This window comes from Poecilia reticulata, chromosome 9, assembly GCF_904066995.2.
Source record: "Poecilia reticulata chromosome 9, P_reticulata-male-v2, whole genome shotgun sequence".
NCBI classification, from domain to species: Eukaryota; Metazoa; Chordata; class Actinopteri; order Cyprinodontiformes; family Poeciliidae; genus Poecilia; species Poecilia reticulata.
The window spans coordinates 17,123,521-17,141,407 of NC_088838.1; the positions used below are offsets into that span (position 1 = coordinate 17,123,521).

The following is a 17,887-nucleotide window of genomic DNA, read 5'->3' on the forward strand; positions in this document are numbered from 1 at the left end:
AGTTCTGCTGCTTTCACATAGAAATTTTCCACATCATTTACATTTCTGATTTAAATTATTTAATTTAGAAAAATCCCGTCAAACCTGAAGTGGAGGGGATTGGCTACAATTGTATGTGAAATAAGCAGAAGTGATGTCAGTAGATTTGAAAAGCAAAATGATTTAACCCCATCCGGAACCAGCATGTTTAAAGATTTTTTCCGAAGGATGGTAAATGCAGATCGGTGTGATAACATCAAACACAGAAAATTAATAAAACCGACTTAAAATCAGTAACAACGTGCTGAACATCCATCAGTAATAATATGTCCAATGCATTAATGAAACCTGAAGGAAAAGTAATGAAAAGATGGGCAAATTAAACTCATTGTAAACATTATAATTACAAATCGCTCAATTAAAAGATTTGATATAAAAATTGTGTAGAGTCAAGAAGGAATCTCAATCATGAAGCTAAAAATGTTCTAATGCTGAAAGAAAATGTGCATGTTATATTTACATGTAAATATACATAGTTTTCTTTTATGTTTTACAATAAACAATTGGCGTTGTACAATGAAAGTCACTAAAGAAGAGTTGGGTGCAGATTAGCTTTATTTGGAGTGTCAGTAATGATAATAAATGACACAGTTTGCTTCATGAAAGAGGCTTGTAAAGCACAGGAACTTAAACTTTGGGCAGTTTTTGACAGAAAGAAAAACAAAATGCAAAAAAAAAAAGGACAGATGAACAATGTGGGAAACTGATGAAAATGGAGTTCCCTTTCAATTTTAAATGTTTTTCCCTAAGTAGCTTAGTTGAACAATTTGTGCAGATTTCAAGCAATAAAATCCTGAAAAGAAATGAAGGACATCATCTCAGTGCAAAAACAAAATGTTTTACAGTTTCACTGTGAGCGTGGCGCTCTTACGTAACAGAAAGATATTTGAACTGTGATGAGACGCTTTACTGATTCGGTCATTTGCTTTTGTCTTAATTTCTTCTACTTTGGAAACTTATAAACCTGTTATCTTCACACTTTTAAAGACTTGATTTTTCTACATTTCAAAATAAATCACTACAAATCCATTAGAACCCGTTGAATAGTCGTCACGTCGTTATCTGCAGGTTCAACACTGATTTTTGCAGTAACATAAACATAATGCGTTTGTAGCATCTGGACTAATTTTGACCAGCTCTGTTTTGAAAATGTTTGGACTGTTCCAACAATATAATATGTTAGACCAAAAACAGATTACTTAAAGCACAGTTGAAAAAAATTTTTGGTGTCTTTATTTTGTTGTAAAATGTTTCTAAAAATATCGGCTGTAGTGCTTTGTTGAATATTTTAAACCCAGTTTAGGAACCATAGGTTCAGTTTAATCTGAACTTAATGCTGTCTGGAGACCAAACAGGGAGTTCAATAATAATTCCTCACTATGCAAAACCAAGATACTCATGAACAAAATGTTAAAAATGCAATTTGGCAAGTCAAAGACAAAAAGCATGGGAATTTAATATAGATAAATGTCAATTTGTTTTTGAAAGTGTAAGAAAGAAAAAGAGTAAAATCAAACATGTTTTTCCTTTTTTTGAGTTATCCAGATTTGGAAAATGCTAAAAAGCAATTTCATACTTTTCAAGATCCTTTTGCACCATCGAACCCATCGAGAACAGAGGCTTCATCGCGTCACCTCGCCTTAAGGTACCTTTAGGAGGAACATTTTCACAGATCTCTTGAGTTGCCTTTGTGGGCGTAAACGACGCTTGGTATTGTGTAACGACACCGTTTTTAACGTGTGAAACAAAACGAAACCACGATTAACGTAACAGGAAAGTGAATCTGAAGAAAAGTACCTCTCTGGACGTGCATCTGTCTAAATAACATTTCAGAAATCAAAGAGTCACATGTGAAGGCCGTTAATAAATAACTACTTCCGAGGAGTGACACGCAACCTCTGTGTTTTTTTTTTGACTAATAAACAACAAATTATCAATAAGTACAGACGGATAACTAACACAGATGCCTGGTATCTCTAATATGCACAGTAGCCCTTGTAACGCAACATTCATCAGCAAACGACCTCCTTTTGGTTGTCTAAGTAAGGAAATACGAAAATAACAAAAAAAGAAATAAAAGCTTTGACCTGGACTCAAATTAAAACTTTACACTATACACAAACACAATAGATATCAAGTTGTAAAATATTAAAAGTCAATTATGTCTAAAATAGTACTTCCAAAAGCACATTGCTGACAGTATTTACATTATTGTTACAACCTCACACAGGTATGGACAAAAAAAAAAAAGAACAATAAAGAGAGTAGAGGCAATAAAAGTAGAGTAAAACATGTGGATCAGAGCTGAAACTAAATAAAGAGACCGTTTGGCTCCAGTGTTGGCTGCCTGCTCTCACCTGCTGTAAGACACATTGGGTGATTTAAACCTGCACTGGGTTTCAGCACAGCCTCTACTGCACACAGTGGGAAGGTTTCTCACTACATTCAACTGATGCCAAAACCGTTTGGCGTTTTAAACCATCAATCAATCATCTAACCTGACTAGGATCAACATGGCAAAACTCTTTAGTTTACAGGAGCGACGGGGATCCATTTCACAAAACCGCCATCTCTCACTTCCTCACTGCTGGGGAACGTCGCGCCGCCTCGTCTTCGTACATGAATTGGATATTTTGAAACATTTTGTAGCCTAAATGGCTGGGTGTTTGAGATGCAGCAGGGGCGGAAGGAGGTCCGTTTCGATCTTTGAAGCACAATTGTCTAATAAAGCGCGAGGTTTAGATGAGAACTGCGGAGGAGGTTTGGTCGACAGCATAAAACACAAGGAGTGTGTGTTGAGTCTGACAACAATCAGACGAACAATCAAAACCACCCTGAGCTATCAAGTGAAACTGACAGGACTCATCTCAGAAACCTTCCGTCCAGAAGGAGCTTTTGATTATTAGCTCTGGTCTGGATACTGGGAGTTAAGGGACAGAGTCCAAAAATAGTGCAAACACTGCTGCTGTCTTGAAGATGCACCCCCGCCTGCTCGCTGTCGGAGCTGATTCAGGTTGACTTAACCCTAGTAAAGAAATTTTCTCATGGCTTGTAAGTTGTTTTCTATCCACCGTTTGTTCAGCCTGATGGTTTCCAGAGCCTCCTGCACGCTCCTCATCTGAGAGCCACGCTGCTTCAGGCTGGAGAAGAACGCCTGAACCTGCAAGAGACACAAAGTGATGCAAGGACTCTTAATCATTCACATTTTTACAAACTTTAACGTACTGATATCCTTTGAACTTGTTTTTGTCAGACCAACACAACAAGTAGGGCATAACTATATGTCATACATGGTTGTAACAATTAAAACCCCTGAAGAGTGCGGTGTGCATCTGCATTTAGCCACAGTGAGTCAATGCTTTGTAAGTCAGACGCTGCCGGAAGTATTTTTGCGTTTCTTTTTACCGAATTTGAAAATAATTCTACAAACATCTTTACTCATTTTTGCCTATTCATCTTTGCAAAATAGCTCAAGCACAGTCAGATAAGGAGGAGACAACAACTGCCATAAAAGTCCAAATGCACATCAGTCTGGGCTTTGACTGGGCCATTCTTACACATGGATCTGCTTTGATCGAAGCCGTTTCATTGTAGCTCTGGTTGTGTGTTTTGGGTCATTAAACTTCCAACCCAGTCAAGTCTTTTGCAGGATCTACAGGTTTCCAATTAACTCTGACCCCACCAGATAAAAATGACTAATTAAGTGACTTGTGAAGCCAATATTCTACACTGGGTTTTATCTCAGGGCATCAGAACAGAGCCGGTTCACAATTGTGCGCTACTCTGTGTTTGTCAATGCCATGAAACCATATTGCACATCTCCAATATATACATACCTGATCAAGATGTGCCTGTGTGGAGAACTGGGAGGTAGTGGATTTGACGATTGTCTGAATGGCAAAGGAGCCAAGAGGAAACCTGCAGCCAGAAGAACAGGAAGCGATAATGACACTCAGAAGTCCAGATCCTTTAATTAGCAGGTAAATTAATCCTGTAGTGTATTTTAAGAAAGGGATCTGACGAGACTTACTTCTCTATGAGGCGGTCCCAGTTTACTTGGATAAAATCCCAAGCAAACAAATAGCCAGCAAACCCGTGACACACGGTGTTGATGATCAGAGGCAGCTCCTGTGTCTGGATGATATCCCCATTCAGACCGGCCTTCAGAATCCTGCACAGATCAAAATAAAGAGACTTTAGATGCAGCAAACAATGCGACCACAATGCAACAAGATGTTTGTAGTGTAAAGAAGGATATTGGGAGATGAATAAAAATAAACAAGGATTGACCCGAGTTTCCTTTTATCGCCTTGACAACGCTGACCCGGTTCGCTCGTCTCTGCTGTAGCACTTGGAACAAACTGTCCAGTTTTGACCAGAAAACCTTCTACTTCCTCATGTTTGCTGTGTCCATGGCTTGTGGCAAACTCCAAACTCGACTTTATTTCAATGTTGTTCTCGCCACTCATCTATGAAGGTCAGATTTGCGTAGTGAAAGACTAGATTTATCTTCTGCAGCTCCTCCAGAGTGACTCCATTTACTAATTTATTGACTTCTGAAGACGACTGACTGCACTAGATTTTATTTAGCAGTATCAAAGAAAAGGAAAATGACTTTCAAGTAAAGATTTTTGAAAACCATTTATCATTTCTTTTACACTTCAACAATGATGCACTACTTTTTACTTTGGTTTATGACATTAAATCCAAATAAGTCTAAGTTTATAAAACAAAATGTGGAAGGCTTTAAAGAACTGCAGCGGATTTCAGCTTATATATATATATATAAATCACACACACACATCCCTACCATGCAATATGACGTGGGTCTTGAGAGGATGCCAGGCCTTTTAGCATCTTTCGCTTCTGTGCATCGTTGGTGGTAGCTCCGTACAAAGTCAACAACGCTGTCCAGCTGTCTTCTGACTGAGCTGCCACTGCAAACACAGCTTGCTGCAAATCACCTGGGATCCTACAGGAGTAAAAATAAAAACACAAACGTGAGAATCTTTATTTTCAGGGCTCTTGCTTTACTCTTCCTGCTAACACACATTTACTGAACTCTTGCATAATTAAAGACTGTTACTGTTTGTAAAAGGATGTTGAGGTGATAATTTTTTTTTAATATAAAATCATTCACTTCTTGAGTTATTTACTTACTTGCTGGTGAAATTGGAGTCAGTGTAGTTTTTGAACAGGGATTTGGCTTTTTCAACACAGCTTTCACTATTCAGAGCGCAGGCCGTTGAGACGAGGGCTGAGCGCAGCTCCTGTTTCGATAGACTCTGCTCCTCCTTCCAGGTTTGACTTTCCATCAGAGAACCAAATTGATTCAGAATGTAAGTCTGTCGCAGAGAGAGAAAAAATTGTAAATAACTCTTCCCTAGTTCCACAGGACCATTTGGATTTATTTTACGAAAGTAATAAGACAGGTTACATCTTAAAGTGCTCATCCTTTAAATTTAAGGCCAACAGACAATAAAAAAAAAAAAATCTATTTTGTTATTTATATGAAATTTAAACACCAACTGGCTTTCCAAAGCACTCATTTGTAAAGTACCTTCATGCGAGATGCCAAGTCAGACTCCTGTCTTTTATCAAGAAGCCTGTAGATGCTGTTCAGCTGCAGCAGAGCTTCTGTCACAGGAGCCGTCTCTGTTTCGCTAGGCATGAAGCTCAACATGTGGCAGGCTTGCTCAAAAGAGACACGCCCCAGTCTAACAACCAGACAAAGCAGGGAGAAAAGGTTGAACACTGAAGTGAAATATTGGCGCATTTAATCACAGAATATGCATGTATCTCAGCTATGTAGAACATCACTGAAATGTTAATTTATTCAATTAATTCAACACAACTCTGAACCAGAGAAAGCAGCAGACACGTTTTACCAGAGGTGTTGCTCAGGCGCTCAAAGTCCTCTTATTCTTATCAGATGAAATTAGTTTTTAATTTGTAAATCAAGGTTACAGATTCTGGAGGAAAATGCAGAATCGCCACATCATCTACAATTAGTGTTTATCTGGGAAGACAAGTCATCTGCTGGTATTGGTCTGCTGTGTTTTATCAAGCCCAAATTCAGTGCAGGCATTTACCAAGAAATGTTAAGAGTTATATGGAGACGCTGATTTAAGACTTGACATCCATCCTCCCTACCAAAAGTAAGAATGCCTGCCTTTAACGATCCAGGTTTATCTGAACTTGATTGATCAGTAACTATAATTTAGATGAGCTGAAGGGTCCAGTTGGTGCATTCACAAAGTAAGAAAACGATATTCAGATGTTTACCTGGAGAGAGCAAAGATGTTATGTATGACCGAGGCTCGGTCTTCAGCTGTGAGAACGCTGATGTTTTCAGACAAAGCATCATGAATAGCATTCCAACCGTCTTGTCCATAGTCGACAATGTAGAAGCCGGTGTTCTTGTAGTTCAACTTTATCCACTTTACACTTCCTGGCACCTTTAAACTTCCTGAAACACACAAATGTTTGTCATTGCACGCAGTGTCCAAAACAATGAGAGTGTTACGGCAGGGTTAAACGCTACACCGTACCTGACTTGTTACTCAGACTGAACATCTGTCTGCACTCCGGGGCCAAGCTACAGCTGTCGTTCACGTACGTGATGGGGATATTCCACTGTCTGAAATGGAGATTGCAGCACCGTTGGGTTTCGTGTTGCATTTCTCATACTGACGAGTGTGTTGACAAAACCCACCTGGGTGCTTTTGTGGTGTTGTCAGATGTGAGCAGAAAAGGCTCCTGGGATAAGGTCACCGTGTCGTCTTTGCGACTCACAGTGACCAGCGGGAAGCCTTTCTGTGATGTCCATGAACTCATCATCTCAGAAATATTAATATGCGGGGTGGAAACCTCAACATGCCGGGAATAAGGAAAATGACAGAAGGAGTCATTTGAAGTGTTACAGGTGAATGATAGAGATTTTGATGAAGATAAAAAAAAATTAAATATTAAAAGGATATAAATAGAAGAAAAATCAAACATCTGTTAGCAGAGTTCAAGACCCTCCAATGCAGCTTTAGTTTAAAACCAAACTGGGTGATAAGGATCAATATGCAATGAACAGGCAGCAAGGAAACAGGAAGGAAACGTTACACTTGCACATAACTAATCAGTAAATTATAGCACAGAGTTCAAAGCTTCAAAGACATTATGCAAAAGTCAATACCAAATATTTCATATGACAAATATATATGTAAAGTATAAAGATCCTGGGAAACTAATCTAGTTATTCGAAATAGTAAAACTAACAAAAAAGGGTTCTTATTACAGGAAACAAAGTACTGCTTTCGGTCTGCAAGGAAGAGAGGTGATGACAAAGATTGACAAAGATCTCTGACCAGAGATGAAGCGATGAAACCTCATCTCTGGGGTTTTTCTTTAAGGGCCAACCTGTTCATTCTTATTTTCGTTGTAAGCACTAAAAACAACTCATTTGTTCATTTGCGGGCAAATTGACAGAAGTGCCAGTTCTAAATCCAGCGGAAAATCTACTACTTGTGTTTGCAAACAGAGATAGGAGCTTTCAGTGTTAATGCATCCATTGAAAATGAAATAAATTCAGATGCATCCGTGTTGGACATGCATGCCGAGGGTAAGAGTCAGTCGACTACCTAACTAAGACATCATTTAAATACACATATCGACCCCATGTAAAGGCATCCACATACCTGCGTAAGGCTGTTCCAAAGGTCCATCGTTTCTGTATTTAATCCCCTAAATGAGTTCAGATAGTAAATAATGCCCTTTTTGAACTGCTGCTCCTTTGGCAACGACGCATTCAGCATCAGGAGAATTGAAGCACCCTGGAGAGCAGAGGCACAAAACACCAACAAATTAAAACCAAGACTGATCATTAGCCACAGCTGCAGCTGACTGTGAGGTCCAGCAGAGAAATTTCTCTGAAGTAAGAAATTGGATATGAATATTTGGCAAAAGAACGCGGAGTCTCTAGTAAACTAGGCAAGTTACAAACTACCCTAATGTATCTTTATACATTAGGGTAGTTTATTGGCCTTTACGAAGCCAGGCTTTCTGGTAACCTTTAAAAGTTATCTTGTTCAATAGTTTTATGTGCTTTTTAAACATCTTTTATAGTTTTTCTTTGAACTTGCCTGCTTTTCAACCATTTTGTGTTCACTTTATTTTTTTAAAAGTAATTAAACATAATTGCAAATTGTGATGAGTTGGCTTAAAAATAGGAAAGCAGGCAAATGGAGGACAAAGAAGCAGCATAAGGCAAAAACCAGCATCAACAGCAGATGAATAGTAAGTGAAGGACATCTCTTCAAGAAACTGGAAAATAATCCAGTAAATACTTGAGAGATACTTCTTTTGTTTTAAATGTAGTAAAAGAAGTGACCTATCAAAGTAATGAGAAGTTATTAATCCATAGTAACATTAACATGTATATTCCTAGGGATCTAACACAATAAACGCATATTATTCTGTTGATTCACTGGCTGATTATCAGGTTTTGAACTTAGAATAAGTGCAAAATCAGATAAAGAAAGAGCAAAAAACATTTAGCAACATCTGTGACAGAAAAAAAAAGTGAACTCTTCTTGGAAGCAAGACAAAGAAATCTTGGTCAAAAATCTTTTTGTATTTTATATAACACTCAAAGCTGCACCTTTTCATAGGAGACCGAGTCAAACATTTCCTCGATTTGCTCTGGCGTGTTAACCTCTGTCGACACAGGGTGGGAGGAGTTTAGCGCATCTTTGTCCAGGGCTCTGAGCCGCACAGTCAGGAATAAATTACCCTGCAAAACAAAGACTCGTTGAAAAAGTTCTCAAATTCATCCGCCAGAATTATTATGTACTCGCAGGTCAAATGTTTCAAACCTACAGTGTCCAAACTGGGCAGTATTTCCTGCAGCGACATGTACTCCATGTAGGTGGCGAAGCCTTCGTTGAGCCACAGGTCGTTCCACCAGCTCATGGTTACCAAGTTTCCAAACCACTGAAACACAGAGATGGACCAGCAAACCAAACACAATCACACTCTATGCTGCTTTCAAAGAGGTGTCAGAAAATAAAAAATCACTAAAAATGACTACCTGATGAGCGAGCTCATGGGCTATTACGGAGGCTACTACTTGTTTTTCGAGAGAGGAGGAGTTCTTGTCCAGCAGTAAGGTGGTCTCCCTGAAAGTGATGAGCCCCCAGTTCTCCATGGCTCCTGCCAGGAAGTCAGGAATGGCCACCAAGTCTGACAAAACAGAAACGAAGCAAAAGTGTGACCAATGATAACAAAAAGAGGTGTAGAAAAGATAAATGTTGTACAGGCGAGTGGTTCTGCTCACCTAGTTTCTTTAGTGGGTATTCAATCTCAAAGAATTTGTTGTAAAATTGCAGCAGTTTGGAAGCCATGTCCAAAGCGAAGCCGGTCTGTTCGTTCTTATCTGGTACAGAATATACAGAGACCTACAACCGACAGACGTGGATATGCATCACGAATAGACGCAAAGTAAAACACACCACCAGCGCTATGTTTTTTTCAAATTAATTATTGATGATTATGGTTTGAACGCACAGCAAAACACGGCCGTTCGTAAACCTACTTGTGTTCCTGAAGCATTGCTGCTGACAGAGGTGAAGTTAGCAACAACGAAGGCCACCAGGTAAGTGCTCATGTTGACTTTGGTCTTCTCAAACTCATCCTGCTCAAGGCCACTGGAAAGAGGCGTGGTTCTGGCCTGAAACGCAGAGTGTTAGAGTTAGGTAACTACAAGGCCAACATGCAGGGAAAAAATGGTGGTTTTGAAAATCAGAAAGTAAGGAAATAAAAACTGTGCCCACAAGATGAGCTGCAAATCAGTCTAAGACAGCAGTGCACACTACAAACAGATTTTAGTTGGTGCAACCCATCAGCTCAATGTGTGGCTTGGCCTTTTACTTTCATGTGCTAAAACTTTATAAGTAATGTTGGTAATCGTAAATGTTCCGAAACAAGAAAAGTTCATTTTGAGCGACACAGTGAGGAAAACACGGTTGTTTATCCACAATTTCAACAAGTTCTCATGTATAAAAAAAAAAATCTGTAAACACTGATTTTAATTGTAGATCTTACAAAGGATTTTTAAGCAGTTTAACAAAACATGCAACACAAAACTGAGCCATGTCTGTTGTAATAATTTATAAATCTGAAAAAATATATAAATTGTCATCGTTTCAAGCAAAGTGGAAAAATGGAGACAAACTACACATTTGCCGTCTTCACGGATTTAGAAATAGTTGGCTTGTGAACAAGCAGATTGGTTCTGCAGATTTGTGTTTGATGACTCACAGATCAGGGATCATACACTGAACAACTGGACACGGAGGGATCATAAACTACAGGATTTATCAAACCAACTAACGTCTGAACACATCAAACTCCCGCAGGATAATTTGAGGCGTAAACAATCGTACCTGTAGGTGGTGGTAATAGAAGAATTTCAACAAGTTCTCATGTATTTAAAAAAAAAAAAAAGGATTACATTTTTGTTTTTTTTATGTGCTGCAAGATGGAAACTTTTTTATGTGGGGTTATTAGAAATGACGTCCAGCGTTGGCTTTATTATTAAAACTCTTAATATTCATCCCTTGACAGAAAGCACACAAATATTTAAACTTCTAATTAAAAATGTTTTATACATAAATATAAATAATTTCAAATTGAACCGAAATCACACACAGAATGCACCGAAACTATTTAGCAAATTTTTAAAATTTTTACATTTAAGAGGATTTTTGCATTTAGATTAAATTCTTCTTATTCTTATTCAATTCAGACTTACATCCGAGTTACTGATCTCATTTTTCACTTCCTCTTAATGGAAGCAGAGCCCTCTATTTTGACCCTTTTTTTTATCTTACAGGTAAATCACTAATTGAACAATACCTTAGGCATGTTGGAAAGACTCATGTAGCTTGGTTTTCTGTTGATTTTTATCAGGAAGGTGGCTTTGAAAGACGGCTCATCAAAACAAGGGAAGGCCTTCCTGGCTGAAAGCGGCTCAAACTGTGTTGCTGCAAGAACTCTATGAATAAAAGATGAAGGTTATTAGGCACATGTTTTCAAATCAATAAGAGAAGTCAAACATGCTTTTATTGTTTGACTTCATAGCCTTCATTAGTGTCCCAGCAAGAGACATCAACAAAATGTCCTCCACACACAGATTTAACACAAATATTATTCATAAAATGTACCTTTTGTTTCCGAGTTTATCAGTGTATGAGCTATTGTAGAAACCATCGTAGCTGTGTGAGAGGTTAGCATTGTATTCAAATGCCAAAACACACTGTTGGTTTGTTTTCAGTTCCTCCAGGAACTTCACAGCAATCTGCTGTCGGGGTTTGTACTCCAGTACTTTCACGTCACGGGCCGGCCCATTGTCCAGCTGGAAGAGAAGACGTGTCCAATTAGCAACAAGACAGAAAGAGAAAAGTCCAAAGTTAATTACTTAACCAATCCCCTTTCAACCCAACCTTAAACGTAGCTTTGATAATGTTGAGATTAGCAGCATGGAGCACAATCCGGTTTGTGTTGTGAAGCACAGACATTTCAATGGCAGCTTTGCCAGTAAAGGTCATGCTGTCGAGGTCGGGGGTGAAGGTGAGGTCATAGCTGAGAGGCTTTATGCTGCGAGGCAGTCGGAATTCGGCCCACGGGAACAGTTCTCCGGTTGTGGAATTAGGGTAGACTGGCTCTAGGGGTGCGGTCTTATTTGGCTGAGGACAACCAGCCTGTAGAAGGATAAAGGTAAGAAAGTGAGCCTGTGAGTCAAACAGGTATATATACCTCTTAAGAGTTATTCTCCCTACCTTGGTGAAGGTGCAGCCAGGTAGGAAGTACAGCACCATGGTCAACGAGGCTACGATCACCAGGACAAACACACACACAACCATGGTACGAGCTGAGGGCCGTGAACATGACCTGAAAACAAACAAACAAACAAAAAATACATCGATATTACCGTTTTAATCAACTAAAATGCATATGTGCATGTCAAATGATTGCAATTTTTCAAAGTAGAACAGTGTTTTAGTTACATAGATGCCTTAAACGATTTAAAATAGCTATAAAAATTTAAGACCCACACGAAAGACAACAAATAAATAACCTAATAATTTTTTCAGACAGCATATAAATCCTGTTTTAGCCATTTTACATTGGCTCACCATTTAGTTTATATCCACTTGACGTCAATGTTTTAGTCCTCACCCTTAAAGATGGGGTAGCTCCATCAGCTACCAACTCAAACCATTAGATCAGGAAGTCAGAGGATGCTGGTGGAACATCAGACTATTTAAAACCTGGTGTGACAGATCCTCTAACGCTAGAGGCCACCTCCTCCATTACATTCTTTCAAAAAGCAGCTAACAACACCTTTTATAGACAAACTTTCATTGAACAAGAGTTTTGTTTTATTTTATTGTTTTTATCACATGCCTTACATTTTTCCATGATTTATTTATTTATATTTTAACTGCTAAGCACTTTGTTGTTTTGATCCTGTTGTAAATCAAAACCGTGCATTTCCTTACTTATTACCTTTACAACAGAAAATATAACACATTTATATTTGGGAGAATGTTCCTTTAACACCTTAGTGATCCAACTTCAACTGCATTTATATTCAGTAAGCTTCATTACTAGAGACCAACCAACAAATCATCCAGAGCTCGGAGTCTGTCACTTATCCTTCGATCGGCTCTGATTGATGATTGGCAGATTACATTTTAGAAAATCTAAATTTTCTTCCCAAGACAATAAGTGCATAAAAACGAAGAAGTTCCACTCTTTTTGGTAAATAAACGCATCACCTCTTTGTGTTTGCTAAACAAACAAATGACATAGGCAGGTCAAACTTCAAAGGAAGCAGGAAATCAGTGTCGGCCAGAAAACTCACGATCAATATCTCTATTTATTAGTTACTGCCAACAAGTCAAACAAAATCTCTGTGTTCAAAACAAACTGTATAAATTACAAACTTTTTCATAAAAAAGCAGTTAGTAGAAGATAAAGTAATGTCAAACAGTAAGTCCAGAACAGAAGTGGGAATCTTCACCTCTATATTATGCGTGTATTTAAAGACATAATCCGTAAAAATCACTGGCAAATCGAAGCTTTCAAAAAACAAAACCAGCAAATAAAAACTGGACACAAAATTAAATTTTGTGCTTCTCTAATCACCACTTTAAATACAGATATTTGAAAATTAAGTGAACATTCACTTGACAATGACATATCCCAGGATCCAACCATGACCAACTCCTGAGAGAAGATAATAAATCTAAAGAAACTATTTAAGATATCAACAGCAAAGAGCTGAGCGTTACCTCGGTGGAGACTGCCTGACGTAAGGGGACGAGCTGGATCTGTGAGACGAGCTGCGGTTCATAAAGGACATTCCTAGGAGACGTGCAGAAGACTCGCAGTCCTCTTCATCGTCATCCATGTCGTTTTCTCCCAGGCCACGCACCAGCAACCGTGAGCTGCGAGGCTCGTATGCCGCCTCATCCGGGTCAAGAGTGGGAAATGTCTACAGGACAAATCACTGTGTGATTATTCAGAGAAAAAAATGCCTTCCTGTGTAAACTATCAGTGGGAAGACAAGAGGCACAGACACATTAAAACAGGTGCTAAATTAGAGACGCTGCCTTGCTAATGTATTCATTCATTTTTTTTTCCACATTACAGCAACAAACTGCATGCTATTTTATTGGGATTCTGTGACAGACCAGCCTAATGAGCGCTAAATATGAAGTGGAAGGAAAAGTAGGAATGGATTTTAAGAAAGGTTAACAAATAAAAATCCTAAAGGTTTGCTGTTCTCTTTACTTTGACTGACATTAAATCCAGTGCGACCAGTTGCCTTCAAATGTCAGCAGTGTAGAAAAAAAAGGTTCCACCTGTGTGCAATTTAATCTCTGTGTAAATACAACAGTTCTGGTGGTGGCAGCATCATGCTGAGAGACTGCCTTTCCTCAGTAGGAACAAAGAAACCGGTTTTATTAGATAACTGATCCTGGAATAAAACCTGTTGCATACTGCTAAAGACTTGGGGGAACAAAAGAGCAGAGAGAAGAACATTAACTGTAGTTTAGATCAAAGCATATTCATGTGTTAAAATGGCCTAGTCAAAATAGAGAAATACATCCAATTAGGAATCAGTGGAGAGGCCTAAAAACTGATCTTCACAGACATCTCCCATCAAAACTCTTTGAGCTTAAAATGTTTTGCAAACAAGAATGGGGAAAAACTTCACTCTGTAGAGACTAAAAGATTTACATCTCTTAATGTGAAAGAGAGTTCTGTGAAGTACTGGCCCAGGGGGGGTTGAAAAGAAATACATGCAACATTGGTATCATTTTCATCCTGCTTTGCAAGAACACCCATCTTTGTGTTAGTCTCTCATGTAAAATCCCAATAAAATATGTTGAGGGTTTTGGTTTTAAGTGACAAACTAGAAGCATGAAAGCTTCTGCAAGGCAACACAGGATTGAGTTCCAGTGTAAATGCATAAATAAAAACAACAGGAGGGGGGCATTATGCTGTTTGGCAAACTGTTACATTCATCATATTCACCAGCACATCTGATGGGTAACAATTAGATCATGCCACGAAATGTGCAATTTTAACTTTTTCCAATGATGAAAATATGAACTGGCATACTGGAAACGTGTTGGAGTCTTTGGCCAGATCCACCACGTCAGGCTCTTCTTCGAACATGCTGTTCTCGATCATGTTCCTCGGCAGGTTAGCTCGGTCTGCGAAGCACAAAGAAAAGAAAACAAATGATTCCCGAACGGGAAATTGAGCCGTGTGCGAGAGAGGTGTACCCGAGCAGAATACAAATGTCGAATTACATCGGCACAAAGTGAGTTTGATCTGTTTATGTTTGCAGACTTTGAGGGGCGGATTTTCTCATAACATGGTGACATATATGCAGTATTAATATGAACACTTGCTTCACCGTTTCTACAGTTTCCTGTTGGTACACTTTCTACCTTTCCCCTGCCCCCGTTGCTTTGTGGCACCTTGACTTAGATAAAACAGGTTTGTCAGCCTGCACAGACATTTCAGTTCGCAAATAATTAAGATGGCTATCACTGAACAAATCTCACTGAGGTGGTTTATTTAGCTGCCACAAAATTGAGCAACTACAGAGGCGTACAGCGGTTACGCAGCAATTGCTGAAGCACAAGCTACAGATTCACCGGCTTCGTTTCGTCACGTGCAAAGCCTGAACGGAAAAAACCTTCACTTCCTCAAACCAAAATGCATCTTCAGCAACAGGAAAAGAATAAAGCTTTGTTTTACTAAATGCGTGCCATTTTCGCCCAGACAGACTCTTTACTCCCAAAGTAATTTGTGAAACAATCAGAAGCATGTTCAGCTTCCTAATTCAATAACTCCATAACTAAGATACTGCGCACTGTGTCCTGACAATCTAGCCATGCTTTTATAGGTGATGAGCAGGGCATTGTATTATAAATCTGATGGATGCGAGTGGAAAGCAGAAACTGTAAACACCTTCTAAAGACACGCTGTTCACTTTAAGCTGATGACAACAGACAAAACTGAGGTTTAACTCCACAAAAATATGTCAGCAGCCAAGGGAAGTGAAAGCGGTATTATCCGAGTCCGTGTTTGCTTAGTTATAGTGTTTCTGATATGACTTCAACACAGTCTCTCTGTCTGGACCACGCTGCTGTGGCATGAATGTCTATTAATAGGCAAGGAGCTAAGTAGCTCAGTGCTGTGTAATGTCCAGAAGAGTTTATGACAAAAATAATAGCCAGTCAGTCACATTATGCTATGGATCTGATCATTTTTAACACCTTTGGGGTATTGCTACATTATCACGGTAAAATTCAATAAATGTAACCACAAAGACATGTTTGAGTGTGAGAGGGAGTGAATAGGCTTATTGCCAAACTAGGCCAATATAGTCAAGATATTGGCCTAGTAAACCAATGCGCCAATATTGCTGACTGTGGCTTTTGTGTTACTCAAAACATTTAGCACCATTACCCTTACTGTCAAACCACGCAAATGTATTCATGCTGCTTTAACATTTGACCACAAACTATGATGCATTTTATTTGGAGGGGAGAGAGGTTTGCAATACACCAACAACACGCATGACTGTATAATTTCGCAATGCAGAACTGTAAGACATCCTGGTGGCAGCAGCATCATCATCATTCTGTAGGGCATTCAGCTGAGACCAGGAAGTTGGTTAAGAGTTGATGAGACGATGGATGCAGCTATAGATAGAGGTGTTTCCTTTCCCTAAACTAACACACGACTTTGTGTCTATTTACATAATAAAATCACATCCAATATATGTTAAAAATTATTGTTTTAAAGTGACAAAATGTGGAAAACCTTGAAAGGTATGATTACTTTTGTAATAATCCACAGTTACGTATGGATCAGTAGCTACAGTTTGTTCCTATGTTCAGCTCATGAACACACAACATAAACACCACATCGCCGCAGAGCAAAGGCATATAGTTAGAGGTTTGTTTTGACATTCTTTCAATGTCTGATCAAAAATCTGATTGTGAAATACAAGTTTGCTCTTGTATCGGAAAAAAAGAGAAACTCACAACCAAGATCTGTCAGAGATAAACAAAATAGTTAAGTTGAACTGAACTTGTGATGTGATTTTTTTTTCACAGTTTGCTTTACAGCTGATGCACTGTTTGCTTTAATAACGCCCAGGGACAATATAAGTGGTTTGAAACTCTTTTATAACTCTTTATAAAACATTTCCAGTTATAAACTAATATGCTTCAACCCAAGTAGACACATGAGTAAACACCGCAGCAGTGCTTTCACTTTGAACAGGAAAACAATTTCCTGTTTTTGCTTCATGAGCCAACTTATAAATCCTAATCACAACGTTGTTCAGCTCATCATATTTAAATATGTCTGTTTAGCATCCAGCAAAGTCAGTCAATATAGCTGTCATCGTGTCACCGAAACGCACCGACACGACAGTCATTAGCTGGCCTGCTGCTGGTAGCTAAAGACACTGCTACTCACCGTCTTCCGTTCTTACCTGCATTGTTACTGTCAAACAAATCCATGGTGATTTATCTGAAAGACTCCCTGTTGTCCAGAAAGAACTGGGAAAACTCTGGACGTTCAAGGACGAGGCGATGTTTTCTGGCTAGCCACAACCCACCACAGGCTCACAGTCAATATCAGCAGCCTCCCCCCACTGTCACAGACTGAACAGCATTCAGACGGCTAATGTTAGCCGCTCCCAACTTTACCCCTCATGGTTGGCTTTTTAAGGAAAACGGGTAAGCAGAATAGAGTTGTCGTTGTACTTAGCTACTTAAAAACGCAAAAACAAATCTCAGTTCAAAGTCTTAGGCTAGCTAGTTGGATTAAATGACAGATTTCCTCCTATCCCGACCAGTTGTTGACAACGTTCCGTCAAGTTGCAGGGCTAACATCTAATTGGATGATACAGTCAGGGGGCGGAGCTAGAAAGCTGTACGTACAAATGTACCTGAGTAGTTACTGTATTTGTTTAGCATCTGCAGGGTTTGCGTAGAAACAGTGGGTTAATTACCGTCGACCATTTACACCAAAACTATGCAACAACCTATCTCTAATGGCAGGCAGGTTTGTTTACTAGGTATTTGTCAAAATTAAAGCTCAATCCAGAATATAGCTTTTATACTTGTTTATGCTTAATTGATCATAAATGTGATCATGTTTCATCTTTGAGCAGAACATTGATAATCCTATATTATTACATTTTTTTTCAATATTACTATTTTTATAATATATATAGTATAGTCTATAGTACATCTTT

The 17,887-nt window shown here is 38.8% G+C and overlaps 1 protein-coding gene across 1 annotated transcript; it reads right to left on the bottom strand.

Moving 5' to 3' along the window:
- Nucleotides 1-576: 576 nt before the first annotated feature.
- lnpep (leucyl/cystinyl aminopeptidase) lies at nucleotides 577-17,533 on the bottom strand. The gene is made up of 22 exons (XM_008418808.3): nucleotides 17,120-17,533; nucleotides 14,722-14,816; nucleotides 13,386-13,588; nucleotides 11,868-11,979; nucleotides 11,532-11,789; nucleotides 11,253-11,443; nucleotides 10,945-11,083; nucleotides 9,623-9,757; nucleotides 9,365-9,485; nucleotides 9,119-9,270; nucleotides 8,908-9,021; nucleotides 8,690-8,821; nucleotides 7,728-7,862; nucleotides 6,755-6,909; nucleotides 6,591-6,679; nucleotides 6,325-6,508; nucleotides 5,600-5,756; nucleotides 5,200-5,384; nucleotides 4,850-5,011; nucleotides 4,070-4,210; nucleotides 3,876-3,957; nucleotides 577-3,199 (listed from the first exon to the last, which is right to left on the bottom strand). Exons 1-22 carry the CDS (start codon nucleotides 17,145-17,147, stop codon nucleotides 3,065-3,067), a joined length of 3,105 nt encoding a protein of 1,034 aa, XP_008417030.2. The 5' UTR covers nucleotides 17,148-17,533; the 3' UTR covers nucleotides 577-3,064.
- Nucleotides 17,534-17,887: the final 354 nt, after the last annotated feature.

Bases quoted from the DNA above. Each gene is read 5' to 3' on its own strand.
- lnpep (XM_008418808.3), bottom strand. From the start codon at position 17,147: ATGGATTTGTTTGACAGTAACAATGCAG. The intron at 11,444-11,531 runs GTTGGGTTGAAA...CTTCTCTTCCAG, and splicing joins TTATCAAAGCTACGTTTAAG to CTGGACAATGGGCCGGCCCG. The intron at 8,822-8,907 runs GTAGGTTTGAAA...TTTGTTTTGCAG, and splicing joins TACTGCCCAGTTTGGACACT to GGTAATTTATTCCTGACTGT.